The sequence below is a fragment of the Debaryomyces fabryi genome, assembly GCF_001447935.2.
Source record: "Debaryomyces fabryi strain CBS 789 chromosome Unknown contig00003, whole genome shotgun sequence".
NCBI classification, from domain to species: Eukaryota; Fungi; Ascomycota; class Pichiomycetes; order Serinales; family Debaryomycetaceae; genus Debaryomyces; species Debaryomyces fabryi.
Window position 1 is genome coordinate 42,775 of NW_015385429.1, and position 27,785 is coordinate 70,559.

General features: G+C 35.0%; 15 protein-coding genes across 15 annotated transcripts; 7 read left to right on the forward strand and 8 right to left on the reverse strand.

Annotated features, from left to right (window-relative positions):
• Window positions 1–80: 80 nt before the first annotated feature.
• Window positions 81–1,160, forward strand: AC631_00236 (uncharacterized protein; the record flags this gene model as incomplete). Its single annotated transcript, XM_015609066.1, has 1 exon — window positions 81–1,160. One exon carries the CDS (start codon window positions 81–83, stop codon window positions 1,158–1,160), a length of 1,080 nt encoding a protein of 359 aa, XP_015470068.1.
• A 24-nt stretch (window positions 1,161–1,184) lies between these two features.
• Window positions 1,185–4,463, reverse strand: AC631_00237 (uncharacterized protein; the record flags this gene model as incomplete). The annotated part of the gene is made up of 1 exon (XM_015609067.1): window positions 1,185–4,463. The coding sequence occupies one exon, from the start codon at window positions 4,461–4,463 to the stop codon at window positions 1,185–1,187; it is 3,279 nt and encodes a 1,092-aa protein (XP_015470069.1).
• Window positions 4,464–5,651: 1,188 nt separating this feature from the next.
• On the reverse strand, window positions 5,652–6,284 carry TRS33 (Trs33p; the record flags this gene model as incomplete). The annotated part of the gene is made up of 1 exon (XM_015609068.1): window positions 5,652–6,284. One exon carries the CDS (start codon window positions 6,282–6,284, stop codon window positions 5,652–5,654), a length of 633 nt encoding a protein of 210 aa, XP_015470070.1.
• Window positions 6,285–7,339: 1,055 nt separating this feature from the next.
• WHI3 (mRNA-binding protein) lies at window positions 7,340–8,929 on the forward strand (the record flags this gene model as incomplete). Its single annotated transcript, XM_015609069.1, has 1 exon — window positions 7,340–8,929. One exon carries the CDS (start codon window positions 7,340–7,342, stop codon window positions 8,927–8,929), a length of 1,590 nt encoding a protein of 529 aa, XP_015470071.1.
• Window positions 8,930–9,628: 699 nt separating this feature from the next.
• On the forward strand, window positions 9,629–9,919 carry AC631_00240 (uncharacterized protein; the record flags this gene model as incomplete). Its single annotated transcript, XM_015609070.1, has 1 exon — window positions 9,629–9,919. One exon carries the CDS (start codon window positions 9,629–9,631, stop codon window positions 9,917–9,919), a length of 291 nt encoding a protein of 96 aa, XP_015470072.1.
• Window positions 9,920–10,116: 197 nt separating this feature from the next.
• AC631_00241 (uncharacterized protein) lies at window positions 10,117–11,178 on the reverse strand (the record flags this gene model as incomplete). The annotated part of the gene is made up of 1 exon (XM_015609071.1): window positions 10,117–11,178. The coding sequence occupies one exon, from the start codon at window positions 11,176–11,178 to the stop codon at window positions 10,117–10,119; it is 1,062 nt and encodes a 353-aa protein (XP_015470073.1).
• A 605-nt stretch (window positions 11,179–11,783) lies between these two features.
• MFALPHA (mating pheromone alpha) lies at window positions 11,784–12,461 on the reverse strand (the record flags this gene model as incomplete). The annotated part of the gene is made up of 1 exon (XM_015609072.1): window positions 11,784–12,461. The coding sequence occupies one exon, from the start codon at window positions 12,459–12,461 to the stop codon at window positions 11,784–11,786; it is 678 nt and encodes a 225-aa protein (XP_015470074.1).
• A 1,485-nt stretch (window positions 12,462–13,946) lies between these two features.
• On the forward strand, window positions 13,947–15,779 carry AC631_00243 (uncharacterized protein; the record flags this gene model as incomplete). Its single annotated transcript, XM_015609073.1, has 1 exon — window positions 13,947–15,779. One exon carries the CDS (start codon window positions 13,947–13,949, stop codon window positions 15,777–15,779), a length of 1,833 nt encoding a protein of 610 aa, XP_015470075.1.
• Window positions 15,780–15,828: 49 nt separating this feature from the next.
• AC631_00244 (uncharacterized protein) lies at window positions 15,829–17,274 on the reverse strand (the record flags this gene model as incomplete). The annotated part of the gene is made up of 1 exon (XM_015609074.1): window positions 15,829–17,274. One exon carries the CDS (start codon window positions 17,272–17,274, stop codon window positions 15,829–15,831), a length of 1,446 nt encoding a protein of 481 aa, XP_015470076.1.
• A 193-nt stretch (window positions 17,275–17,467) lies between these two features.
• PDS5 (Pds5p) lies at window positions 17,468–21,481 on the forward strand (the record flags this gene model as incomplete). Its single annotated transcript, XM_015609075.1, has 1 exon — window positions 17,468–21,481. One exon carries the CDS (start codon window positions 17,468–17,470, stop codon window positions 21,479–21,481), a length of 4,014 nt encoding a protein of 1,337 aa, XP_015470077.1.
• A 91-nt stretch (window positions 21,482–21,572) lies between these two features.
• On the reverse strand, window positions 21,573–23,099 carry GLE1 (nucleoporin; the record flags this gene model as incomplete). The annotated part of the gene is made up of 1 exon (XM_015609076.1): window positions 21,573–23,099. The coding sequence occupies one exon, from the start codon at window positions 23,097–23,099 to the stop codon at window positions 21,573–21,575; it is 1,527 nt and encodes a 508-aa protein (XP_015470078.1).
• Window positions 23,100–23,323: 224 nt separating this feature from the next.
• On the forward strand, window positions 23,324–24,196 carry AC631_00247 (mitochondrial 54S ribosomal protein uL5m; the record flags this gene model as incomplete). Its single annotated transcript, XM_015609077.1, has 1 exon — window positions 23,324–24,196. One exon carries the CDS (start codon window positions 23,324–23,326, stop codon window positions 24,194–24,196), a length of 873 nt encoding a protein of 290 aa, XP_015470079.1.
• Window positions 24,197–24,276: 80 nt separating this feature from the next.
• Window positions 24,277–24,981, forward strand: AC631_00248 (uncharacterized protein; the record flags this gene model as incomplete). The annotated part of the gene is made up of 1 exon (XM_015609078.1): window positions 24,277–24,981. One exon carries the CDS (start codon window positions 24,277–24,279, stop codon window positions 24,979–24,981), a length of 705 nt encoding a protein of 234 aa, XP_015470080.1.
• A 505-nt stretch (window positions 24,982–25,486) lies between these two features.
• On the reverse strand, window positions 25,487–26,080 carry AC631_00249 (uncharacterized protein; the record flags this gene model as incomplete). Its single annotated transcript, XM_015609079.1, has 1 exon — window positions 25,487–26,080. The coding sequence occupies one exon, from the start codon at window positions 26,078–26,080 to the stop codon at window positions 25,487–25,489; it is 594 nt and encodes a 197-aa protein (XP_015470081.1).
• A 106-nt stretch (window positions 26,081–26,186) lies between these two features.
• On the reverse strand, window positions 26,187–27,365 carry RME1 (Rme1p; the record flags this gene model as incomplete). The annotated part of the gene is made up of 1 exon (XM_015609080.1): window positions 26,187–27,365. One exon carries the CDS (start codon window positions 27,363–27,365, stop codon window positions 26,187–26,189), a length of 1,179 nt encoding a protein of 392 aa, XP_015470082.1.
• Window positions 27,366–27,785: the final 420 nt, after the last annotated feature.

Sequence of the window (27,785 nt, forward strand, 5' to 3'; positions counted from 1 at the left end):
ATACACGTGACTTTTGAAATATAGCAGGACTTAAACATGACGAAGGTGAACATCCTAAGTATAGACAACTATTGATCACGATGGAGCATGAACCGCCTCAAATCCTTAGAATCAAAAGAAAGAGAGGTCAAGATCCTCTTCAGGCATTGATTCTAGAAGATAACAATGCTGCAAAAAGATCGAAGCCATCATCACCAGCTTCCTCTACCATCATTGATAAGAACAAGAACTTTTACTTTACATTAACTAGAACCGATGAATTTGGAGCTATTAATGAGGAAGCTGTAATTGAATCTATTTTATCGGAAGCTCCGTCAGTAGGAGAAGCTGGATCATCTATACTCGACAAAGAAGCTGGGAAAAAGGTTGAGAATTCTAGTGGAGGTAGAAAACGGAAGTTTATTATTCCCAAGAAACAAACAGAAGAAGATGCATATATACCCAATGAATTGGCCGACATGGTGAGTTCGCTATTAACATCTAAAGATAATATGAACAGTTCACAAAGAAAACGGCGAAACAGGAAAGGAATTAGTGCTAGCAATCTTGAAGAATCGCCTGTTATCCCAGACATTGAGACCGAAAATAAACTAAACGTAGTTGATATAGAAGAGAAATCCGACTATGTTTACGATGTTTATCAACTATCTTCAACTGAACCAATGACTACTGCAAACCATCCTCAGTCTCAGATCGGTTATATTAGATTTTTCGACGAAGAAAATGATTTATATCAATCTGATGAAGAAAACGAGAAAACTAATAACTTGTTTTCTGATGATGAGGATTCAAATGCCGAAAGCTTCTATCAAAATGACTATCCAAGTGACGAGGATGCTGGTGCATACAGTGATACGTATACGGAAGAGGAAATTGAAGTAATACAGCTTCAAGATGGCCAAGATGGTCAAGAAATCGAGGGGTACGAATACATTAATTCTGAAGCGAAATCTGAAGAAGGTTTCGAGGACTTATACGATGATTTTTATGATGGTGATAATAATATTAATTTTTTGGCTGATGATCAATATCAGAATATAGATAATGATCAAGAATTCGAAAGAAACCATTTTTTTGAAAATGAAGAAGAGGATGATTTAGCAATACATAGGGATATTATATTTGGGAAACTTAAAAAAATGATCGATGAAAGGGAATAACGTCTCTCCCTTATAAATATGAATTCATGAGAAAAAATATACACTATCTAATACTTTGTTTATATCAAGATCGCCGGTTGATGGCTTCTCTAGTATCTTAACGGGAACTAACAAGGGTGTGAATGCTTTAGATAATTTAATAGCGTTCTTTGATGAATCATGTACATCTGTATCATCATATATGTCCAATAATTTTGGACTACTCTTAGATCTGGAGTATAATTTCGGGTTGTATTTTTTAATCAATCCCATCGGCGAATGGCTAATATCTTGATTATTAGTCTGGTGGATTAACTCATGATAAAGAAGTCTATTATAATGTTTTTTCGTCAATTTCAATGGTTCATCAAAATATTGTGATCTTAATTTATTCAATTCCTCTATTAGCTCTAAATTATCTTGGTTTTTAACATATACGAGCTGAAAAGATTTCCTTGTAGTATGCATCATATCATCCCTCAAATTTTCTATAATATTTGAAGAATGTAGCCTGACAAATTCTTGTCTTATTATCTTCGAAAGCTTATTGACGTCACAGGGTAAAGTCCAAAATGAATCGTGAACAGAAATAAATGGAATATTGTTATTTTCTGCAGATAGACAGGTCATTAACATATGGATGGAATCAATGGAATGTATAAAATTTGGCGCAACTGCATTTAATTGTTTTCTTACGTCTATGTTGGCCAATTTAGATGGTTTGTTAATGACTATACTCTGCAATGAAGTTGGTAATGCTTTCTGTTTAGTATGCTTGTATAATTGAATCACCGGAAAACCTGACATTGATGTCCACATCATAGGTTTATATAGTTGCGGATTAAAAAAGTCGATGACTTCCTTTTTATTAAGTCTTTCTAATGATTGAAATGTTTCTAAATCAAAAGAATTAATTATTCGAAAGCAGTTGTTTAATAACCAATCTTGAATTAGCTTAGCACCTGAAAACAATTTTGTGATGGAATGAAGGACTGTTGATGCCAAATAATTGGAAATCTCAACATTTAAATCTCTCAATCTTGAAAATTGCTCTAGAGTGATGGGGATGTCGTTGCTATCATTCAACTGAACTTCAAAATTCTTGATGATTTCCTTGATTCTCATATTAATTTGCAAAGTAGCACCATGTCTAGTAACCCCATATACGCTAGTCATGACGGTTTGTTTAACAACTTTTCTAGATAATATTAATAAAGAGAGTGTAGCGAGTTCCTGATATTGATTTGATTTGTCACACGAATGCTTAAGTACTTGGCTCTTAACAATGTTCAAGACTTCTGTATAAACATCACTTCTTACCGGGTGAGCCAAATCTGTTTGTAATAAGTTGACAGAATTTCCACCTTCTTTGTCTTTGCCCAATGCCGCATAATGTTGTAATCCATTGCACGATCCATCTTGATGGATAGGAATTCTACAAAGGAAATCTTCGACTTTGTTAGCTTTATTTTGACAATATTTCAATACCTTGTTGATTTCAAAACATAGACTTAATGTTTGCCAGGGTTTTTCTGCCGATTTCCACCACATTTTTCCATTTAATGGGTTTTCAGCGGAATCCACAATTAAATCTTGATTCATATCAACAAATTCTACTCTTTCATTCATTGATAGTTTATCCTTACCGTAAACACCAGCCAACTGATACTTTAACCAGTTGAAACCGTCAGGACCCAAAGGCTTAGCAAACCAAAACATTAACAACGAGCGTACAAGGTCGTCTTGATAATGTGACAATATCGAAACCATGGGATAGGCCCTACCTCGAAAGTCTACGTTATGAGGTAGATAAAACATGTCTCCATTTTTACTAAGCGAATTCGCCAATTGTTGAATTAAATTCAATTCTACTCTTTGACTCTTTATTGCATGATATTCTTGTAATGCTTTTGCTGATTCAATTTTATGCTTCCATAATGCTTTATTATACTCTGATGCTGATGGGTAGTCAGATTGAATTGGTTTTTGAGGCAATATGACTTGTAATTCATTGAAGTTAGGCGGTATTTTCAAAAATCCTTTGTTGATATTCATAACCTGGTTGAATATCTCCAAAGTAGAATGGTTAATCGCCCACGCTAAGGATCCAAGAACGTTTAAACCTTCATATAATGATTTTAGTTGTCCTGTCTTGTGGGCTTTGTTTATGTAGAATAAGGACGTGGATAAATCATCCGTATTAATAACAGGCTTTAAATCAGTTAGATATCCGCCCACAATGGGTGATGTCCAAGGCTTTGGAGGGCAGAGCATAGGTAGGTATAATGACCTTCTAACAAAGAGTGATTCATAGCTTTTGAACTCCTCTAGTAAGTATGGGTGAATTTTAATAACTCCTATCTTCTTATATGCTGGACCATCATGAATTCTTATATTTCCCCAGAGAAATGCAGGAAATTCAAAATTCTTTTCAGATAAGAATAGTGGATCAATTTCCTGTGAATAATCTATCAATTTTAATGACTGAGTAAAGGTATCACTATCAATAAAAGATCTGGGAATTTTGCAATTATGTATAAAGATACTAATTAATGAGGTAAAAAGAACAATAGAATCCTCTTCATGAAAAAATTTCATGAAATAGGGTTTGATATCTTTAAGATCTGTGTCTCTTAGTATTAATCTCTTGAAGGATGAACCCAACGAATTTGCCAAATCTGAAACTCTAGCATGTCCCAATTCTGACGTTAGTGTTTTCGAGAGAATGTTTGAAATCAAAAGGGTAACTATAATTCTTCTTGGGAGTAGATTTAAATAAACTCTATACTTGTATAATGTCATTTCGTCAGGAGAGTTGCTTTTGAAGTTTGGCTTGTTTAGCTTGGTAATTAAAGAATTTAACATATTCATTGTCAATTCAAACCAGGAATAAATCAACTTGGAATTAGACATTTTAAACTTATTAATGTTGATATTATCTGATTTGCTATGAAGTTTGAAATCTTCAACTAGATCAAGACAATTCTCCTCAATGTTTAACTGTTTCAGTCGATTGAATGCATGATATTCACGAATAAAGCTATCTTTTTGCTCTGGAGATAGATTTTCGTACAAGTAATATAATGGTGTTTGATCCAATTTATCATATTTATCAAATCTTGTTTCTAAATATTCACATAGTTTGCTATAACTCAATAACCCATTTGTTTTGAATTTGTCAATTGGGTTGATATCTTTAGTTGCATCATGTTTTAACACGCTAGGAACCTTAGTAACTTTTGCAAATGTAGTCAGCAATTCAGCATCAGAAATGGTATGTATAAAATCTGCCGGAATAATGTTCCACTTTCTTAAGATTGTCATTATATACTTTGAAATGCTATATTTCAAAGATTTGATTTCTACGTTAATATATGAATACAATAAGCAGTACACTAGCTTTGTTTTAATTTCAGAAGTATACTCGTGTGTAAAGTTGAAATCAACATCATCAATAATTAGCTTGGTATTATGGATATTAATCGATTTAGGATTGGATATTACATGCGCTAAAAGAACCATTAGACATGAATAGTAAACATTGACGTTCTGTGCATTTTCCTTGACTTTTACCCGTTGTTTTAATTTGTTAAGTAGCACACGGGCTTTCAAGAAATCATTTCTTAAAATTGACTCAAAAAAATAATTTATCAAGATATTATTATCGTTGTTCTGCACTCTAAATATGCTAGAGGAATCATTATTAGTTTCGAATATTGAAGCGTTCAAGAAATTATCAGGATGGGTTCTCGGAATGCCATGAAATAATCTGCCAGGAGATGTTCTATCTATGCTTTTGTAAGAATTAAATCTTATTAGTCGTCTTCTGTAGCCTAATCTCGCTATTGTCTTACAAATCATCAATTGATGCAATCTAGATTGATATTTATGATCATATGCCTTGGGAATCACTGGTTTGTATGAGAATTATCGAAAAAAATAGCTTTGATAGCCAAGTATCTGGTATATACAACAAAATCAGATTTGATAATGAAGGGTCTAATCAATAGAAAAGATCGAAGAGAAGACAAGCCTATGGTTGTAAAATGAAAAAAAAATGAACATGACACAAAATTAGATGCATACGTGAAATACACCTATTTGAGCTAATAAGTCTCCTACAAAGTACTATCATGGCGATTATATATGTAGTTCCTATATTACTACTATGAGAGGATAGACGTCTGTATTTGAATCAAAATGAGATTTGTCCTATGCATTGGTCAGATGGCACTAATTATGATATTATGATTGCGGCATCTGATAATTGTAGAATGTCATAAACATGGTTTTGGCTATGCAATATTAAGAGGCATTTCTATGATAGGTTCAACCTATTTAGATACTTATTTGCCCTCTAAATGTTGATGAATGGTCAATACTAACCATCTAACGATTGACAGACATCAACTGATAATGGCTAAATGCCTATCATTGGCGAATTCAAGAGACAGTATAGTTCAAAACGAAATATATGTTGATCAATTGATCTATCTGTCTGTTTGGAGTATTCTAGTTGTTGATGCCTGTTTGGATGTTGAAGGTTACGCTTGGAAACTGGTTCACCTCAGCATGCACCTCGGCCTCGATTCCAAAACTCATGAGAATGCCTCTTATCACCCCACACGGGAACCAGAGATAATTCTTGCACTTGTTGACCGTGTCCAAGGCTCCCTTGTCGCTCATCATCGTCTCGATCAATTTGTAGCTATTGTCAACCAACACAAACGTACCCCTGTGATTTGTCCGCAAATTGCTCATCTGCTTCCCGTACAATACTCTCCACACATCCCGACACACAAATTTCATGATATCCAAGATATCGACCATCTTCTGGTTCGAGCTCTTGAACATGATCAACTCCGACATCCTCAACCCGATGTCAAACCCGTAATTTTCCACCCTCAATGTCACATCATCACCTCCTGCGCCTTCAGACTCAAGAATTCCCACCGTTCCAGGCTTATCGTCGTTGGCGTCCGACAAAACCGTTTCCATCGTCGTGGGCTTGAACTCGGTGTCCCCACCAATCCCCGTCTCGTTCACCTGCTTGCTAACCCTAATCGCCGTGGGAACTAGCTCCAGAACAAGCAAGTGGAATATCGTGCTATTCACATAGCTCTGGTTATCTAATGGGTCGTACATGGTGCTTGAACTGCTGGTGGTACGATCTGGATCGCTTGATACGTTGTATTGAATGGGCTCTATCTCAATGTCGCGATAAATGTCGCGATATCAAGTCGATCCGCGACATCCACCACCACGACACGCGACATTGCAATGTCGCGTGGCCTCGCTCCCGACCAGCGCCGGCTGGCTCGTCTAGACCTTTCGGGAAATACCACATCCGGGTAACGATATACCGTATCTTACCCGGACACAAGTTTCTGCTCTGATTGGTCCAATCCGCCCGTCGTACCCCCGACACATGCACGCACGGGCGTAGTCTTTGACAAAAAAAATCTCTGAAAAAATGACTAGACGAATAATTAGGTAATAAACAATTCCTGCTAATTGATAAAATTTCTAAAAAATTGCCTCAACGGTTGTGGTTCGTGTCCAGCTTACAAACTCTCCTCGATACAATATTAAACCCTGGTGCAATATAAGCAAAAAGCATCGAAAATTATCCCAAGAAATTTCATTCGGTGCTATACACCCATAGAAATAAGAGACGATAACATATCGCAGTTTTAATAACAAGTATCAAGCAGTAGCACGGATATTAGAAAAGACGAACTTTTGAAACGTTCGCGGAAGAATTTTTTTTTTTGTAATTAATTTTCTTGAGAATTCATTTCGTTCAAAGCGTTCAATAGTTGTTTATTTGCCGTTACGCCAAAAATAATAAATAATTCATATTTATCATAAAATCAGGAATAAACAAACCAAGATAAGAATAGCAGCAGCGTTAGATATAGTGTTGGAGGATTGATTGACGTTTATTCATTAGTGTAAATTATACATTTCAAAGGTGATTTTTTTTTAAGACAAAAAAACACTACACATAATAATCATAATATTAATATTAATAATAAAGTAATACTAATAATAGGAATTAAAGAATTATATCCACGAATTCAGCAATAATTAACATTCATTAATCATCATAGTTCATTAACTCATAGTATTCATATTATTATTATTTCATTAGTTCATTTTTTCATACGAGTCACTTTAGCATATTAATTAGCATTGTCATGACTTCGGAATCGTTTATAAATACCGGCAATTCGAGCGGGAACTTGTTAGTGGGCGAGCCGATGGTGAATAGCATGGGAGGTTTGAATGGTATGGTGGGCGAGATGTCCATCAGCATGCTTAAGATCTCCAACATTCCGTCGGACTTGACCCAACGGGAGGCTACGACGATTTTTTCGTTGGTGATCGACGACATCGTCAACATTGAGATCAAGGACTTCATGGTTTTGGCATACTTCAAGAACTACCAGACGTGCTTGACTACGGGTAAATTACTCGACGGTAAGTACATTTTTGGCAAGGAATACGCCCCCATCAAGATTGACTACGACCAGGTGATAAATTCGCCTAATAGTATGCCATCTGCGGGCTTGAATTCTAATTTCAACAACTTGAGGTTGTCCCAATCTCTGCAGCCACCCCAATCGCAACAGCAGCAGTCGCAAGCTGAATTTCAAAAGAGACAGCTGATTGGTAACCAGAGATCAAGATTCTTATTCAGCGACCCATTCCTGGGCTCAACCACTCCAAACCAACCGGCTTCTTCTAACCAGCCTCATCCGTCGATCGACTTGTCTGATTTGACCGGGAAATCTATCTTATTGATGGACTCACCTCAAGATGGTACCAACAATAACAATAACAATATTGTTAGAGACCCATGGAATAGCCAGTTGCCAATCAACAATTCGGCTCCTCAAACGCCAGGAGCATCATCTCTGGCACATACGCCTTTTGAATGGAATTCGAACCAGTCCCAACCTCAGACTCAACCCCAATCGCAGCCTCAATCGCAGCAACTTCAATCGGGGTCCAACGACAGAAGAAGAACTTCATCAGCCTTCTTCAACAATAACTTGTTACCTAATTTGAATCCTAATTTGCCATTAAACTCGATCAACTCAATTTCATTACCGCAAGCTAACCAACAGCCTGCCCAGCCATCGAGTCAACCATCGAGTCAACCATCAAGTCAGACTTCGAGTCAGCCATCGAGTCAACCTCCTAGCCAACCATCCAACCAGCAATCTACATCGCAACAAGGTTCGTCTACCCAGATGTCGCCTTCATCGGGCCAAACTACACCAACTAATAAATCGAAAGACGTACCTGATTTATCATTACTCGCAAGAGTTCCTCCACCAGCTAATCCAGCGGACCAGAACCCTCCTTGTAATACTTTGTACGTGGGTAATTTACCGCCTGATGCCACAGAACTGGAACTTCGGGCATTATTTTCACCTCAGAAGGGCTTTAGAAGATTGTCTTTTAGAACCAAGAACCAATCTCTGTCAAATCCAAACCAGAGTAGCAATCATAATCATGGACCAATGTGCTTTGTGGAATTTGAAGATGTTGCCCACGCTACTAGAGCATTGGCTGAATTGTATGGGAGAACATTACCAAGAAGTGGTGGTAGCAACGGTAAAGGTGGAATAAGATTATCGTTCTCTAAGAACCCATTGGGTGTCAGAGGTCCTGGTAATCCAAGAAGAGCTTCAAATAATCAAGTGTCAACTTGCTCTAACTCGTCATCTTCAAATTCTAATGGTATTGGCAATTACGGCTACCTGAATTATTCGAAATAATTAAAATTTTCTTTCTTTAATTGTATTTTATATTTATTTAATTGAGCATTTATTCCGTCAATTTATGTTGTGTATAATAAATATGTCACCATCAATATGTTCTATATATTAATGTTAATAAATTGTATATTATATCCAAACAATAGCTATAGTCGCAGTATCTAGCATATGTCACATAGAAAACATGCATCAGTCCATGCATAGTTGCACCTATTGGTTGTGAAATATCTACACCTAACATCTGTCATGTTCATATGACAGGATTTCATATGCAATATGTAGCTACCTTTTTCAACATTATAATGCGATATGTACGAAGAATGTTTTAAGCTTGTATCAACTACTCGTTACTTACAAGCCTGCGGGAGATTTTACCTTGAGTTTCGTACCTCAGCATTATATCGCCTTCAGTCGATAAATGACCAAAGTCAAAATGACCAGCTGTTTCACATTTATGGGTTAAGAGGATATTTAAAGTGCATCAAACATAACTTTTATATAAACTACATTGACACTAGTTAGAATATCAATTCGGTTTACTGAAAATATGACATATTGTTTTGACTTTTTAAAACAGTTATGAAATGCTGGCATCGTTATGTATAACTTCAAATTTTTGCAACACTATACTTTGTTTATATATATATATATATATGGATATTTTCCGAAGTATTATTGACCAATATAAAAAACATAATAATGAACAAGGAAAAAAGAGAGAAGAAGCAAAAGAAGAAGAAGACTGAAGATAGCGGTATAGGTGATCTAATAATCAAAGACAATATGACTAGTGACTTCAGTCATCTATCAACTTTCAATATGGAGTCGTTGCTTAAAGAAACAGCTAAGGTACTGGGTCAATGTACGAAAGAAAACAAAAATAATAGAGAGCCAACAACTTCTATCGAGGATCACGATCAAAAGAGTAGTAATGTTAATCAATTGTCTGACGTAGCTCAAAGGCTTATAAATTTATGTGAATCGATTTGAAATGAGGTTGCAAGAAATTATGATTTGAGAATATATACATTAGAAGGAAATTAAATCTCGGCTAGAAGTTATTATTTAGATACATATATAAACACATAATATGACATAAGGCATAAATATTCTTAGACACTTGTCTTGAACTTGGAACATAATAAAGTAATAATTCAATGAATAAAATTATACTTTGTAGAGAGGTCTTAAAGCTTGCATAAATCTACAAATTCTTTGGGCTTAGCATATACTTGATTCAACCAGTTAGAATCCAAAACCTCGACAGTACTTAATCTATTTCTTATATCAGGATTCAAAAGTCCAAAAATAACCACTCTTGCATCATAATGCAATTTTTGGAACACAGATAATGAAGGGTTGGAATTGACGTTGAAATGAGTATCATCTAAATGCTTCATAAGGCTATTAAAGTCTTTTTCATTCTTAGGGTATTGATCATAGAATTTTGCAAAATTTTTATCTTCATGAGGATTGGCGCAATTCCAAGGTTTTGTCATCAACATAATGTGCAAATATACAATTCCCAAAGACCAGCAGTCCGACTTTATGAAGTCTAGAACATTTCTCGCTTCTTCAATGCTAACGTTTTCTGACTCCAATCTGAATAACTCAGGAGCTTTGAAACTGGACGTACCTACCCATATTTTATAGGGATTTTCTTGCAAAAAAGACCAGTAATCACTATCTCGATTTACGTTTAAGCTATAACCAAAGTCTGATATCTTGATTATGCCATCATTGTCAATCAAGAAATTCTCGGGCTTCAAGTCCCTGTGTACTATTCCCTTTCGATGCAAATAGTTGATTCCCTTTACAATTTGTTTAAAAACTGCATCCTTTAGATTACTCGACACGTTTATCTTGTTTCGACGTAATAAACTCATATAATCCAAAAGATCGCCCCTTTTATAGTAAGGTAATATTACAGAAAGTTCATTTGTGTCTGTGTTCTCACATATGTCTATAATTTTCATTATATTATTATTGGAGCATAGCTTCATATTATTGTATTCTTTCATCACTATTCGCTTGTATGTCTCCCATGATTGATTCGCTGGTTTCTTTATAGTCTTTATGACTAAATATTCTTTACCAATTGTATTAGAACACTTGTATAGTACCCCACTAGCACCTTCATATATTGGTTTGCTTGACAATTTGATATAATTCTTACCTATAATAGGGAGTGACGGCTCAATATCCGGATTCTCCCGACAAGGAGTATCATCGATAGCTGTGTAACTCATTTAATTTTAATATTATTACAAAATTTGCTTCTATTCTGAATCTGTGATTGATTCTACGCTTCACACTGTCATACCTCGGACGAATATAATTGGTACTTATTGAATTCAAAAACTTCTATTACAGCCTGTCTTGATGAGTATGTTCTTTTTGGATCTGCAGTAAATAAGCAACTAGTCTATATAATATTTTTAAAGTATTAATATATGTTCACATAGAAAGAGGATTCTCTCCGACTTTCAAGAGGATGACCGGAGATGAGGTGTGCGACAAGCCCGTCTTATTACCGCATTGCATTTAATTTGCAATCTAATAGACTTTGGTTAAGGAAACTGGATTGCAATTATCCAAGGCTTAGATCTACTTGAAAGAGAAGTACTTGTGATTTATACATATGTATATTGTATTAATGACAAAATTAAACTTAAAATTTATTAGGTAGAGTTACAAAATAATATCGCAGAAAAGGCATATCGAATTAAATAGAAGTAAAAGAAATCATAAATCATCACATTTTTTTTATTTGGTATGGAACGGTAAAATTACCCAATAAAATATCGGAGGAAGCACTTAGCTAGCTCCAATTATGCCTCTTGTACGGAATCAATTATAAATTTGGCTGGAAAAATCTGTAAGTCATCCAGTGAAATTTAGCTTCCGCATCTGCATTAGCTTCTCTTTTCTTTAAGTTAGGCTGGAAGAACCTATATGTCATCCAGTGAAATTTTGCTTCTGCGTTGGCTTCTCTCTTCTTTAAATTAGGCTGGAAAAATCTGTAAGTCATCCAGTGAAATTTAGCTTCCGCATCTGCATTAGCTTCTCTTTTCTTTAAATTAGGTTGGAAGAAACGGTATGTCATCCAGTGGAACTTGGCATCGGCATCAGCTTCTCTTTTTCTCAAGTTAGGCTGGAAGAACCTATACGACATCCAGTGAAATTTTGCGTCGGCATCAGCGTCGGCATTGGCATCTCTTTTAGAAACAGATGCAGTCTCCTCTGACTTAGCAAAGGCAGACTCTAAACCCTCAATATCTATGCCAGACTTGGATATAACTGATTCGGCCAAAGTAGCGTTTACAATGAGGATATATTTTTTTCCACTTTCTTCTACCACAAGTGGTTGCTGGTCGTCTGTTATCTCAACCTTGTTATTAATAGCTTCATCTGGAACAAGGTAATCCAGAACAACGTATTTTCCTGTCTCTTTGTTATCAGGTGTGGGAGCAGCAGCAGCTAATGTTATTGTACTAATAAGCGACGATAAAGCAAATAGTGAAAACTTCATTTCTTAATTATGAAAGTTGGTTGATTCTTAATGATCAATTAGGAAGCTGCTACAAATATTGGAACTTCAAGTCTTATTTATACCTATCATATTTCTAAGAAGCTGGTTTTAATATAGCCAGTAGTTAAAAAAAGGTAGCATTTTTGACCTTTCGCACCCAATTTGGGAAATTTGTATAATTCAAACATCCACTTCAATATATATTTTTAAACATTGCTAGTACCACAAGCTAATATAGAAGCTTATTAAGAAAGGTGCAGAATACCATGTTTCATATTTAAGGACCCCTTTGGATTTTCGGTATCGAATATTTCTTGTGTTCAGTCATCTAGTTCGCAAATGAGACCTTCTTACCCAATATGTTAGGCAAGCGTTTGAAAAACTTAAATAAACTAAAGTTTTCTCCAATATTCTTATCAAAGATCATCACGCATTTAATAATATTTCCCAAAGAGGGTGTCTAACAACAGTACCCATACATAGTTTTTGTACATGTTATACATCGAGTTATTATTCAAACATACTAATTCCAATAAATAATATTCGAAAATAATGAAGCAAAACTAACTGAAATTTTACAAAGGAGTAGCATTAGGCATTAATTTAAATTCTTTCGGCCTGCTTTCAGATCTGAATGCATTGAATTTAAGTTTCTAATAAATCATCATCTGTAATGAAACACCGTATAACTATTCAATGACATTATACAATGTACAAAAGATGCAAGTAATACATTATCTCCAATATCTTGCATTCTTCAGTAGACATTTCTGGCTCTATTACTTGTTTGTATTAAAGGGTCTTAGCCAGCAAATCATTATTGTAGGTTTCTGTATAGTAACCAGCTTTGTGGCATTAAATGAAATAGGTTGCAAAATTGAACACAAAGCCCAACTATGGTAAAGCATTCATGGAAGTCCTTTTACTCTCCATGGCCAGCCTCTAACAATAACGTAATATGTATAACCCGCTTCAAAACTTTGAGGAAGGCTATCTAATTTTCATAGACTTAAGCTAAAGTCATTTAAATAATTTGATTACCAAACAGTTTACCTTATTGGCTGAGTTTGAAAGGTAAATTAGTCCCCTTAATGCCAGTGAATAACAGAAATGTATATAATGAGTGTAATATGTGAAGATGACTATGTTAAGTTAGATTGCCGTATTACTGCAAAATTGTCCCTTCAGACGTGGAGGTGTACGTAAATAGTATGCTAAATATTATATACGATAGTACGTATTTACATCTTGGAATACATCGATGAATAGAAATACCTCCATTAATACATTATTAGGGGTAGTTTATTACCAAGTTATGTTATTCATATACTATGTATAGGGTAGTAGAGGAATATTCAACGGTATTCGTGCAGGAATGCAAAATCTCACAACCGAGATTGATCCGTTATTTCCATTCCGAATCGATGATCAATAGAAGATATATATGAATACGAATTGCCTCTGGAATAGCGATATAGTTATCCAATGTCTGTAGACAAGATAAAGAGCAATTTGGGAGTCTTTGGGTCGTCTGTTAAAGACACCCTTACGCATCATAAACAGTTTAATAATGATGACGAATTGATTAAACATTATAAGCACGATATCAAGAAGGCCGTTTCTGCATTGAAGTTTCTTAATAAACAGACAACAAAACTTGGTTCGAGTCACTGGTCTCGTTTGCTCAATTCGAATATTAAGGTGGGAGAATTGTTTATTAATCTAATAGGGTCGAACTCATTGCAATTCGACGGAATAGAAGACTACTATAGTGATTTTGACAAATGGCAGGCGGAGCAGGAAATACCTACGATACATCCGAAAGAAAGGCAACTTGTTATACTGAGTGTGAATCATGAGATGAAGCATTATATGGTATCCATGGAAAAGTTGAGAATTAGGGTGATAGGCGAGTGGGAATTGCATGCCAAATCAGTGGATATACGGGTCAAGGAAATGGTGGGATATTTAAACAGCTTATTGAAATTGATTAAAAAAAGAGACTCTAAAAAATCTAATTATGACAATATTCATAAAAAAATCAACAAGATAATGAAGAAGACCACGCCGTTGGATGCAAAAGAACAAAAGCAGTTGAACAAGCTTGATGAAGAATTGAATAAGGCCAGTTTTGTATTCAATAAGTTAGATGAGAAGTTAAAGTCTATTTTGCCTCATGCGTTAACTTTCTTGGATGAATTTGTAGAGAACCTAACGAAATTGACGTTGTGCAAGCAATTGGAAGAATATGAAGATATAAAACATACACTAATGCATTACTCAAAGTTTCACGGGTTTTTGGATACTGAATCCGAAGATAATATTCAAACATATGAGGCGATAAGTAATCAATGGGAAAGTATGGTTACACCAACGAGATTGAGAATCGAATCTTTTGTTTCATTTATCCAAGAGAAAAAGCCCGAATTGATTGATACTGAAATTGACGATAATGATAAAACCTCTAAAACGCATAAAATGTGGAATAAGGTTTCTTCGAAAGTAATTAATAAAACACATAAAGTAAGCAGTACGGATCATGTTAATGGAATATTTAATGGTTATTTGACTTCTGATCCTTTGGATTCGTTTGAGAAATTCCAAGATCCAATGATGAATAGATCTGAGACTTATCACCCATCGAAGGTCATTGATATTAATGATGTTATAGTACCAAATAGTAATAAAGGTAATGCACCGCCACCATTACCACCTAGGTCCAATACAACTACCCTAAAGGATAGTCTAAATGTTACTGATACCCCAAGAAAACATTATTTGAATCGTGTTCCTTCGAATGATTCAATGGAATCAATACATTCATCATCATCAGAGTCTGATAGTGATGAAATGACTTCAGTTTCATCTGTGCCGAGTGATGTAGTGCTTGCAAATTCATCCCCAGAAATGGTCAACAGAGATTTAAAGAAAGTTTATAATTCGTCGAAGAATAAGATCAAAGAATGCCCTATCACAACGGTACTTCATGATTATAGACTAGGGCATGAAGATTCTATGTTTTCAGCGAAGACTTCATCTGTTACTTACAAATTGGAACAATTAAATAAATTCTTCGACAAGATCTTGAATTATACAAATTCTATACAAGTGCAAAGGCAAATATTACAAGCAAAGTATGATTTTGACGGCGTTGAAGCAGGTGACTTATCGTTTAAAGAGGGCGATCAAGTTGAAATTTTATTTGATTTTCAAGCTGTTAATTCATTATATAGTAGCAATAATGATAACTGGTTGGTGGGGATGATTAAGACGTCAACGAACTGCAGAATCGGGTTTGTTCCAAATAATTACTTTTAGTTTAGTTTAATTATTTATTTGTAAATATTATGATTCTAATCCATTTCTCCTAATCCACCTCTGAATCAAGTAGATCAAATAATGCACCCAAGACCTTTTCAGGGTTTGCACGAACACCATTATGAAAAAATTCACTCGTAATATATTGTTTTAAGTTGCCGTTGTTGTTAAACACGTTCTTCTTAACTTGCATGGTGGTATCAAAATCAACGTATTGATCATAGTAGTAGGTTGCAGCAACGACTGGTACTTTATCCCATGTTATAGTCCTTAATTTTTCAACATCATATAAAGGGGACCAATATACGTTTTCATGCAAAGCAGATACCAAGTTCTTAAAGGGCCGTAATTCAGAAAAGTCATCAAACATGGATTTGAATACCATTTCTCCCGTAAAATACACTGGTTCTTCGGTATCGACAGTATCGGTATAAACAAAGTTTCTTCTTTCTGGGAAGTGTCTAAGTCTGTCAGCACTCCAATTAGAACTTGTAACATTAGCGTTATTACCATCACAATATATAGCTTCTTGAAATAAAGCATACAACACGTTTGTGTCAAAACCTAAGATGTTTTGAATACCACTTAAAATTTGATAAGTTGGCTTTCCCCATAAATTTAAATCGTAATGAAATTTTAATACAATTTGATGAAGCGAATCGGTACCACCATTTCCACCAAAGATCAAGCCCAACAGTTGAAATCTTTCTACGCTCAACACGCCTCCATTAGGTAACTCGACTTGATTTTCCGATAAATATTTCAAGATAGCCTTGACTTTATGTATATCATGCGGATATTTATCATAGTAATGTATATTACGTTCCCTGGTTCTTTCGTACGTAGCACGATAAACATCCTCGGGCCCCAAGTTAACTGGTGGAACCCCTCCAGTTATCAATACTTCTTTCAACGATGTAGAGTATTTCGAAAGATAAGTAAAACAACAAAAACCACCAAAAGATTGTCCTAAAATCGACCACTTAGCATTTTCTCCAATTAAAGCCTTCCTTACCACTTCAAAATCTTCAACGATCGAATCAGCTCTAAAGTTGAGTATAAATTTCAATTGCTTTTCAGCATACTCCTTTTCTGAAGTACCCTCCGTTTTGGGCACAAGCATGTTCATTGTGTCAACTTCTAACGGAGTACTCAATCCTGTACCTCTCTGGTCAAGGTAGAGGATCTGATACCCTTTCTCAAGCAAAACCTTAGTGAATCCCGAGTTAGTCAATGGTACCTCGCACGGAAACCCAGGCCCACCCTGAATATATGAAATAATCTTAGCATCTTCTGGAAGAATCGTCTTTCTACCACTACATTCTTCTTCAGAATGGACTGCTTTGTTAAACTTTTGCGTTAAATTAGCCACAATCGAAATCGTTCTCTGATCTGATTTTTCATAGTATGAAAGAGGAACTTCAAAATGAAGTCTATGATTGATTATATCCTTTACCCTAAAGCTATCAATAACCTCGTATCGTCCTATTACCATCTTCTATGTTAACCTATAGTCCATATATTTAGTCCCCTTTTCTTCTAGCATTCAATCTGTAAATCAAGTCTTACAGTTTGATCGCGTAAACATTACGCGTTGCGTTCTACATCTAATGGGTTGATTTGAATACATATAATCATCTTGATAAGAATAAGAAAACAAGACTTTTATTAATTGTAGATTATCAGAGATGACAGTTAGTGATTCTAAGGTGACGTTAGGTCATCTAAAGTTCAAAAAACCTATAATTTCCACTGTTAATGAACCTATTCCTACGAAAGAATTGTTGAATAGATTGCAAATACTTACAGATGAATTATCAGCGGTACATCAAGATCAAGTTGATATAGAATCTTTTAGCAGTATCAAAAAAGAGTTGGCTAATAAGAAGTTGTTGAAACATGCTAACGTGGGTGTTCAAGCATATGTTTGCTGTGGTATATCAGATATTTTAAGAATATATGCTCCAGATGCCCCATTCACTGCAACTGAACTTTCACAGATATTCAAAGCGTTTTTCCAACAATTTAAGAAACTAGCAGATACAGAGAATCCATATTTCCAACAGCAGAATTACTTATTAAAGAGGTTGGCCGAGGTGAGATCGGTAATCTTGATGACAGATTTGCCAGATGCGCAACAATTGATAGAGTCGATATTTGAAATATTTTATGATTTGTCCACCAAGAAGTTTCCCTCTAGATTAGAGCCATTGGTGTCCGATATACTTTCTGAAATTATTTCTGAGTCTGATGTTGTACCACACAACGTGTTGAAGATGATTTTGAACAAATTTTTGACCAACTTTCCTGAGGAGTCGGCCATTACTTCTGGTTTAAAGTCAAATATATCTAATCCAGGCTTTAATTTTTCACTTAGTATTTGTGAAGCTAACTTGGACAGAATGTCCCGTCAGGTTGCTCAATTTTTCTCCGAAATGTTATATGATAGCACTAGTAATGTCGAAAAAGCAGAAAACAAAAATGATCACGGCAATTCCAGTATAGATAAAATAGACCAGGCTCAGGCTATAGAAAGTTTGAGAAAGATACACAAGTTATCGATTCAAATTTGGAAGGCAATCCCAGAATTATTAGCGTCTGTTATGGGCTTGTTTAATGACGAATTGAATACCGATGATGAAAAAATACGTATACTAGCGACCGAGACTATAGGTAAGATGATCGGTGCTTCATCTAGTGTCAGTGTTATTGCAAAAGCTAATTTTATAATAGCTCATAGAGAAACGTGGTTAAATTGGTTAAAGAAAACTTTAGACGTATCTCCTGCGGTACGTTGCAAATGGGTTGAATTATTGCCTCAGATTATCAATTCCTCTAACTCATCTACTTCTGATATTGCAACAGAACTATGTAATGGTCTTACCAAATGCTTATTAGATACTGATGAAAGAGTACGCTTGACTGCATGTATAAGTATCGAAAGAATTCCCTTTGACAAATTTACCAACCGGGTATGCAATAAGAATATTATGAGTACTTTATCACAATTGATACGAGAGAAAAATCCAGAAATCAGGAATGAAATCATTAAGATTTTAGGAAATTTTTATAACCAATATTTTGAAGCAAAGGCTAATAATAGAGTATTAGATTTTGGTAGTAATAATGAAATTGATAGTAAAGAGTTAGAAAAATCAATTTACTATGGAGTTCCAAATCAAATAATATCCTTGATCTATATTAATGATAAAAATATCACTTCGGCTGTTGACATTTGCATATTTGAAAAATTATTTCCATTTGAAAGTAATAGTATAAAACGGGTTGACAGATTAGCCCAATTATTTAATAATTTGAACGAGAAGAGTAAACTGTCATTTTTTGCTATTAATAAGAGGCAAAGACAAATTTCAAATGTGCTACAGACCTTCGTTGAAATGGCAGAATCATATTCTAAGCTCGGTTCAATAAATGATAGTAATGAAGAGAAAGAAAACATGAGAAATGATTCTGACAAGTTTGATTCAGATAATTCAAGGGCTGAGGGTAAGCGAGAATTGTTAATCAAAATGGACAAAATTATAAATTGGCTATGTGTTTCATTTCCTGATGGTTTGAATACATATGCTTGTTTAGAAAGGTTTTACAAGTTAAAGAACTTTCGTTTTTTCTACTTGATTAAGGTTTGTATCTCTCCTGAGTCGGATTATAACACAATTAAGAATTCAATGAAGGAGTTATTAAATAAATTGACAAATGCTAAGAATATCAGGTTAGAAGATGAAAAAAGCAATGTATCAACTACAGATATGGTATCAAATTTTAAGTTATTATTATACAGAGCATCTGTGATATTATACAATAAATCTAACATGACGGAATTGATTAACTATTCAAAAGAATCTAAACACGAATGGAATTCTGCTGCCAACGAAATTCTTGAGAATGTTTCTGTTTTAATTCCTGATGTATTAAAATTTCATGTTAGTAATTTGACTGAAATTCTAGTCAATGATGAAGGAATAATTAATAAGGATTCTGAAGTTTCGATATCCAATAACTTGAGAACTATTTATCATTTTATTAAAAAGTTTCCTGATCTCTTTCCTTCAGACTTGAATTTCACAGAGTCATTGAAATCTCTTGCTGTGGACGGATCACCTCGGGAGGCAAAGTATTCAATAAAGATATTGGGGTTAAGTTCTAAGAAAGAATTGTATGGATCTGCTATTATTAATTCTATATATCCATTGGATGTGAATCATAAAAGGTTTGTCACACACTTATCGGCTATTGCAGAACTATTTTTAGTTGATCCTTTATCAGTAGAGGACTTGGCAGGTGATTTGACTGTTTTATTGATTAAAGAAATATTGTTACAGAATAGAAAGGATGACGAAGAAAATGCAATTGGAAATGAAAAATGGATTGATGATTTTAAACTTGATAGCCATTTCGAGAGTTATTCTACATTGTATGAAAAGGTATTAGCGTTAAGGATATTTGTCAATAGATTGAAATCGATCGATAAATCCTTTTTAAACAAATCTGAGTTAACACAAGAGGCGACATCAGTTGCACAACCTATATTTAAATTATTGCTTTCTATAATAGGTAATGGGGGTGAAATTGTTAAAGAAAAAGCAGGAGCTACTTCTACTCCAAAGATTTATCAGCTGAAATTAAGGTTAATTTCAGGGTTGTATTTACTCAAGTTAGCAAAATGTCCGATATTCAATGATATGTTCAATCATTCAACAATAAACAGATTGATCTACTTACTTCAAGATCAAAATGATGATGTCAGACACGAATTTTTAATGAAGTTAGAGAAGAATTTATCCAATGAATCAATCTCTGAACGGTTTTTACCATTGATATTTTTTATGGGGCATGAACCAAAGTTAACTTTAAAATCAGAGGCTAGTATATGGATAAAGTCCATGTACAAGAGAAAAGGAGCTAGCAATAATATGAAGTTTGAAAGATCGATAGTGAGGTTGATTCATACAATTGTGCATAATGATGAGTTCTCAGGTTTAATGAAGAAGTCAATAAGTTCACCTGATTCAAAGGAGCAGCAAGACCAGTTAATCAGGGCGTACTCTTACGCTCTGGAATACATTATTTTCTATTTGCTTAGTATTGGTAAGTCGGAAAATTGTTCTTTGTTATATTACTTCGCAAGTCGTATAAAACAATATCGAGATGCAACAATTGACCAAAGTTTATATGACATCGAGCCCTTGCCACAAGAAGTGTTGAGTATTTACTGTATTGCTGAATTAACTCAATTGATTATCAAGGAACTTTGTGATTTAAAGAGCTGGACCCTACAAACTTGGCCTGGTAAAATTCAGCTCTCTTCAGATTTGTTTGCTCCAATGACTAGTACTAAAGAGGCTCATGATATTATTACTAGAATTTATATTGCCGATAATATTCAGATTAAATTAAGAAGCATGTTTAAACTGAAAATATCGGGTACTGGCTTGAAAAGAAAGTCAAATGACAGTAATGATATAGTCAAAAAGCCAAAGGTAAAAGTTAATGCAACAAGCTCTAAACCAAAATCTAAGCTTAAGCTGATAGCAAAATTGAAGAAAAAGTCGGATTCCAAATCTTCTGATAAATATGAAGAGGCGAGAAAAAGTAATCGTTCCAGACGACAAGTAAATTATGTTGAAGAAGAAGGTTCGAGCAGTGATCCAAATGAAGATAGTGATGAATACAGTGACTGAGAAGTTTATTTCTGTTTATACAAATGTATTTATATATTTCTATAAATGAATTGCAGCGAATTACAATAATAAATAAATAATGTAATTATACCTATGGTTCCATTTCCTTGATTGATTCAATATGATTGTTCTGTTGCCATTCTTCACCCAATATAAGAAGTCTGGCTGCAGCGGGAAACTTTTGATCTGCAACAGAGTTTGTCCATTCAATACTTAATAAATGCAATAACTTATAAGCTTGTTTGGAGTAAAAGTTTAAAAATTGTTTGGCACAAGCATCCCACCAATTACCCATGCATGCAAAATGGGCATTAGTAAGTAACTTAGGATCAGTATTCAATGTTCTTGCCAAATATCTCCAGGATGCAGCAATGGAATATTCACTTAAGGATTGAGCTTCTAATCTAGTCATAACTGCCCATACAGTACAAATACCCGCGACCCTTTCATCATATTTAATTTCGTCTTCCCACTTGCTATCATTTCTTTTCCAACCCATCCGTTTTCTACCTTCTTCGGAATCAATTGAACAAGTATATCCAATAATAAATGGGCATTTCTTAACAAAACGTGCAGTCAAGTAATATTCAAATTCTTTATATGTTATAAGTAAGGTGTACCCCAATCTCGCTAAAGGCAATGATGCAGTAGGCTTAACAGTTACTTCAGTTTCTGCTTGAGCTATTATCGCCTTTGCTATAAAGTTTAATATCCAATTGAATGCTAATTCATTCATGTTCTTAGCCTCGTTTACAAATTGGACCACTTCTGAAGATATTGTATTTAACTGGCTGAAACTATTCGACAATTGTCCGAATTTTGGGTTGATTTTTCGCTTCAATGCACCAATGGCCTTTTTTAATTCCTTGTTTTCGTTCAAGGCCAGCACTACATTATGTTTTATATCCTTAATATCATTTGCATACTTTAGGAAATCTTTTTCGACTACAGCAAAATTAGTTAACCCTTTTTCTTGTTTAGCCTTTAGTTCAAGTGCTATTTTCTCTTGTTTTTCCTTTTCTTGCTTCATTTCAAGTAACTTCTGCTGTTTCCTTTGTTCTTCTTCCTCTTCTTTTTGTCTTTTTTCCTCATTTTCCTTTCGTATGCGTTCCTCTTCCGCTTTCTTCTTACGTTCTTCTTCCTCCTTGCGTTTTCTCTCCTCTTCTTCCTTGCGTTTCCGTTCTCGTTCTTCTCTCTCTCTACGCTCCCGCTCCTTACGTTTCCGTTCTTCTTCCTGTATTATCACCTGTTCCACCTCTGATGACTGCAACTTCAAGCTTCTGTCAAATCCATGTATTATAGAATTAATAGCAGCATTGGCCGATGCTTTATTTTGCATGAACGAATTGTTAGCCACGCTAGACAATTTACTCTCGTTCTCGATTAACTTATCTTGCAAGACTTGAGAGTACTGGTGAATCATGTTTCTGAAGCATCGGAATTGTGGTAATGAATCTTCCTTTTCACTATTATATTTATCTTCAATGTAAGATATTATGTTTTTAGTATTATTTAAAGCATAATCAACATTGTGCTTTAAATCAATATACTCAGTGGGTTTTACTGCTTCTGTTCTATCAATTTCAATATCGTAATCTTCAGGTATCCCGAATTTCATCCTAGTTTCGTCGACGTAATAGACCCCGTTGCTATTCCATATATCTCTAACGGTGATCTAAAAAGACCTTCTCTTAGTATAAATTTTAAGGCTGGTATTTACTAAGTGAGGTGTGTAAATTTTGGCATCGATTTTGGTGATAGTTTTTTTTCCATTTGGTGAGATTGAAATTTTTCAGAGTTAGTAGACATAATTGAAAAGAAGGTTCGTGGATCGAAAATAGAATGAATATTAGTAGGTTAACTGTTCGTCAATTCTCGACAAGTGGACGTGTTCAAAGAACGGGGTATTCCACCGTTAAACCGGTACATCATTTAGTGAAAATACAGAAGGCAGCATTAAAACCTGAGTACCAAGGATTACTTATTCCTAAGGATGATATTAGATCTGTTGGATTCAAGCCAACCGAAATAGATCAAGATAGAGTAGCTGAACATTATGAAAACACGTTACAACTGGATTTATTGTTGCACTACTATGAACATGATGCGCAAGTCATTCCAGGTAACAAGAAGAGATCATGGGGTACCGATTCACCATATGCGTTATATCGTAACTTAAAAAATCCTAAGGGTGTAGGTAGAGCAACCAGAGATATCCACCCAGTCACTTGGAAGAATGTGCCACAATTAGTGGGTATCAGTATCAACGCATATAACTCAGACGCATTGGAAGAGAGTTGGCTTAATATTTCTACTCGTTTGCAAATTGCACAAATCACAAACGTCAAGGCAAAGCAAACATATAACAGATCAAATATCTTACCGTGGAAATGTAGAGTTGGTAAACCTTGTGGTTGTAAAGCTGAATTGACAGGTAGAGATATGACTCAATTCTTATCTACTTTGACTGAATTGGTATTACCAAGAATCCGTACCTTCAAAGGTATTAAAAATACTTCAGGAGACAATAATGGTAACATAACTTTCGGTTTGGAACCAGAAGATGTTAAGTATTTCCCAGAAATCGAAACTTTCCAAGAATTATTCCCTAACTTATTTGGTTTCCATATCACTTTCAAAACTACTGCTAGAACTGATCAACAAGCAAGAACTTTATTGAGCTCATTAGGCTTACCATTTTATGACCCTGTATAAATAAAACACCCCTGTAAATACTTAAATATTTAAATAAATGGAGTCGCATCGAGTAATTTTTATTCACTTTTTATGTCTTTATGGAAGAATTAAAGAGTTCAATAGTTCACGAGTACAGCATCCTTTATTCTAACCGAATAATACAGAAGGATAAGAAATGGAATGATGGAAAGTTAAAATACTATGAATTTAATAACAAATTAGAGATTTTTAATGAAGATGGAAACCTAATCGAAGTTGATTTTATAAGTGAAAAATTCAAACATAATTTAGTTGAACAAAATGAATTTAAATTGCCTAATAACAGGTTGATTATTGAAATAGATAGTAAACTTTCAAGCTATATTAGAGATGTATCTGAATTATTCAAGCGATCAGCTAAAGATGTAGCGTTAACTTCGCCAACAAAACTTAATGCGATTGGCATAACCAAGATCAAGACTGAACCGAATCAGATCAAACGAGAACGAGTCATTAAACCCACAATATATCGCCCCCTCAAACATGGGCCATTTAAAAAGGTTACCAGGAACCAAATAACGATCAAACAGGAGTGCCTACCTAGAATCAAACAGGAAGCTATGCCTGTACCTGTATCATTACCACAATCACCTCCACGTCCAATAATTAAACAAGAGCCGATAGATGATTGTACAGAAGTACCAGCCTCTAGTTCGGAAGTTCAATTACAAAATTTAAGAATGAACGACGAAACTAGAATACTTCCCAGAATCCATCCAAAGTCATCCCGATTCTTCAAGCATTTAGCTACAAACAAAACATAATCCATGCCTTATAATTATTCCACACATAAACTGGGTAGATTAGTTGAAAATCTAGAAGATGGTAAGGATTCTGTTAGAAAGTGCTACAGCTGTAATACCAATTGCAGTTTCATTTCGAGAACTACAACTTGAATTCACCAAAGATTATAACATAAAGTATCTATTAACCATATATTCTTATCTAATTGAATGACAATTACTTATCGTCCTTCTTTTGTTGCTGTTCTCGATATACCATAATTGGGACCGCATTAGATGTGAATATCTTTATCACAGGAAAAGAAGAAATCAACCCATTCAAAGCTGCTAATGCGGGTCTATTTGACAATCTTGCAAGAAATGCTTGCGCTGGTAACTCAGTAGAGGACATAATACGGATAATGAAGATAAAGTGATGGATACCATTAAGGCAATATCTATATTGCCTTATATATACCTACAAAAATTGTTTGTGGATACAAAAGAATATCAAAAACCGCAAAGATAAATAGCTACAAGAACGTAATTATGCTAAGAGTTTATTTAAATTATATAAAAAGTTCTTAAACGATGCACTAGGTAATCTTTTCAGAAAGATTAATAAATCAACTAATCTAGAATATAACTGACTATCAATGAGACTACTCGACTTAAGTGTCTTCTCAACATCAGTATTGTTATAATGATAATCTTCATTCACCAATATGCCAGCCTGCCAGCTATCATTGATGATTTTTGGTGTGCCTAATAAAGGGATATGATAAACAAATATACCATCATGACGAACCTCAACCCAGTAATCTGTTATTGGCACTGAAACTAAAGGCGATACAGGAATAGGGTCTGAGTCCCCATCATTGACATCAAATATGCCACCAAATTCGATATTTGGTAAGTAGACAGGTAGGTTTCGTAACGCGTACCGCCTTGTTCTGGAAAGAACTAATGTCTTGTCAGCAAATTTAAATGGCTGTGACCAGGGAATTTCGGTCCATTTTGTATCAAAAATAAACTTCCCATCTATGCATAATATAAGATGATATTCGTTCTGAATTGAATCATTATATGAGAAAAACTGGCTTTCCAAATTATAACCAGATAATTGGCAATATCTTCCCATAGCTAGGTTAAATAGCCCGCATAGTGATAATAAATAATAATAATAATAGTAAATAGAGGACATTCTTGAATCCTATTGTAAGAACGTAGAAATAAAATGAAAAGTATCACTTCTGTGCAACATGCGCATGTCTGTGGCAATTGAGGGTCAGTTTTTGCAACTGGTTCTTCTTCATTTTTTTATTGAACTTACTATTCTCATTTTCATGAACCAATTTCAAATGTCTCTGCAATGAATCCTTGCGGTAAAAATTTTTACCACAATTATCGATTTTGCAAGAATATATCAAATTATTCACGACCTGCTTGATGTTTTGATTTATTGATTGTGTCAACTTTCCTTTCTCAAAATGCTTTGTAAGACAATGACGTCTTAGTTCTGCTTTGCGAGCAAACCCTATGAAGAAGTAGGGACATGAATCAAAAGGGCATTTATGAGGAGTAACCAACTTATTTTTGTCGAAATGGTGGCCCAATTGCAATATGCTATCAAAGCGATTATTACAATAGGTGCAAATGACTAGATGGTTATCTGCCAACATCGAGTGATCGTAATTCAGTTCCAATTGCTGTACTAACAGAACCCTTCTTGACCGCAGCTTCAGATCATGTAGCTCGTACTGTTTTATGGTGGCACTGAACGACTCGGGTGTCGACAGCTTTGTTTCAGTCTCACTGACTGTATCACTGAGATCCGATGAATTTCCGTCAGTGTTCTGAGAATATATCTCCTGACTGGAAAACCTACGACCAGAATCATAATCCTCGTATTCCAGTTCTTGATCGCGGTCCATGTCATGGTATTCGACGTGTATCGTTCCTGGCATTTGCTGTTGTCCTTGTACTGGTACCAGATAATGGCCATATTCCTGCCCATATTCTTCATATGAAGCCTGCGCATATGCTCCCTGATGATATCCCAAGCCATAGTCGAGCCCATAATCCATACCATAGAAATTTTGGTGATCTAAACCACGACCTATGCCATGTATGTCTACCAGAGCACTCATGCTTCCATAACTCATCATATCAACAGCTCCACCGATGCATCCTCCAACAACTACACTCTCAGAATTACTTCTATTGCTACCGGAAGTATTCACACCTCCATTACCTCCAATGCTGGTAAAAATACGATCTTCTATTCCTCCATATCCTGTCTTATACACATCCCCAAACGAGTTATAGTAGCCGACATTTTCAGGCTCGATATCAAAATTTAATTCCCTCAAGCCCGCTTTGTCTATTTCGTCACTTTCCATAAATCCTTGAATAAACGAAGACATATGTGATAATGGTTATGATTTTCTGGTTAACATTCCAACCAGGGATTTTGTTTAATATATACTAAGCATGGGCAGGCTTAAACCAGTGTTACAGATCTGACCGAATGCAGGTGCGTTGACCCACAGCTGTTTTCTTGTGTTTAACTTTGCAGGTCTAGCTCTAACCTAAACTTTAAAAGGGTCCTGAACAAAGGGACTAGGTCCGGGTTTATTTGGATTACGAGGATAGGTAATTGTTGTTAATAGAGGTTTGCATCTAGAGGGGGAGGCGTACTTCCGATCAACAATAAAACATTCGACTTGCCGTTCTTCCGGGCCAGACCGAGGTAGTCGAATTTTCTGTCTCTACTGTGCTGCTGTAAATTCAATGAGAATGTTTTGTCAGAAGTAGGACGACTCAATATGATTAATACGAATTAA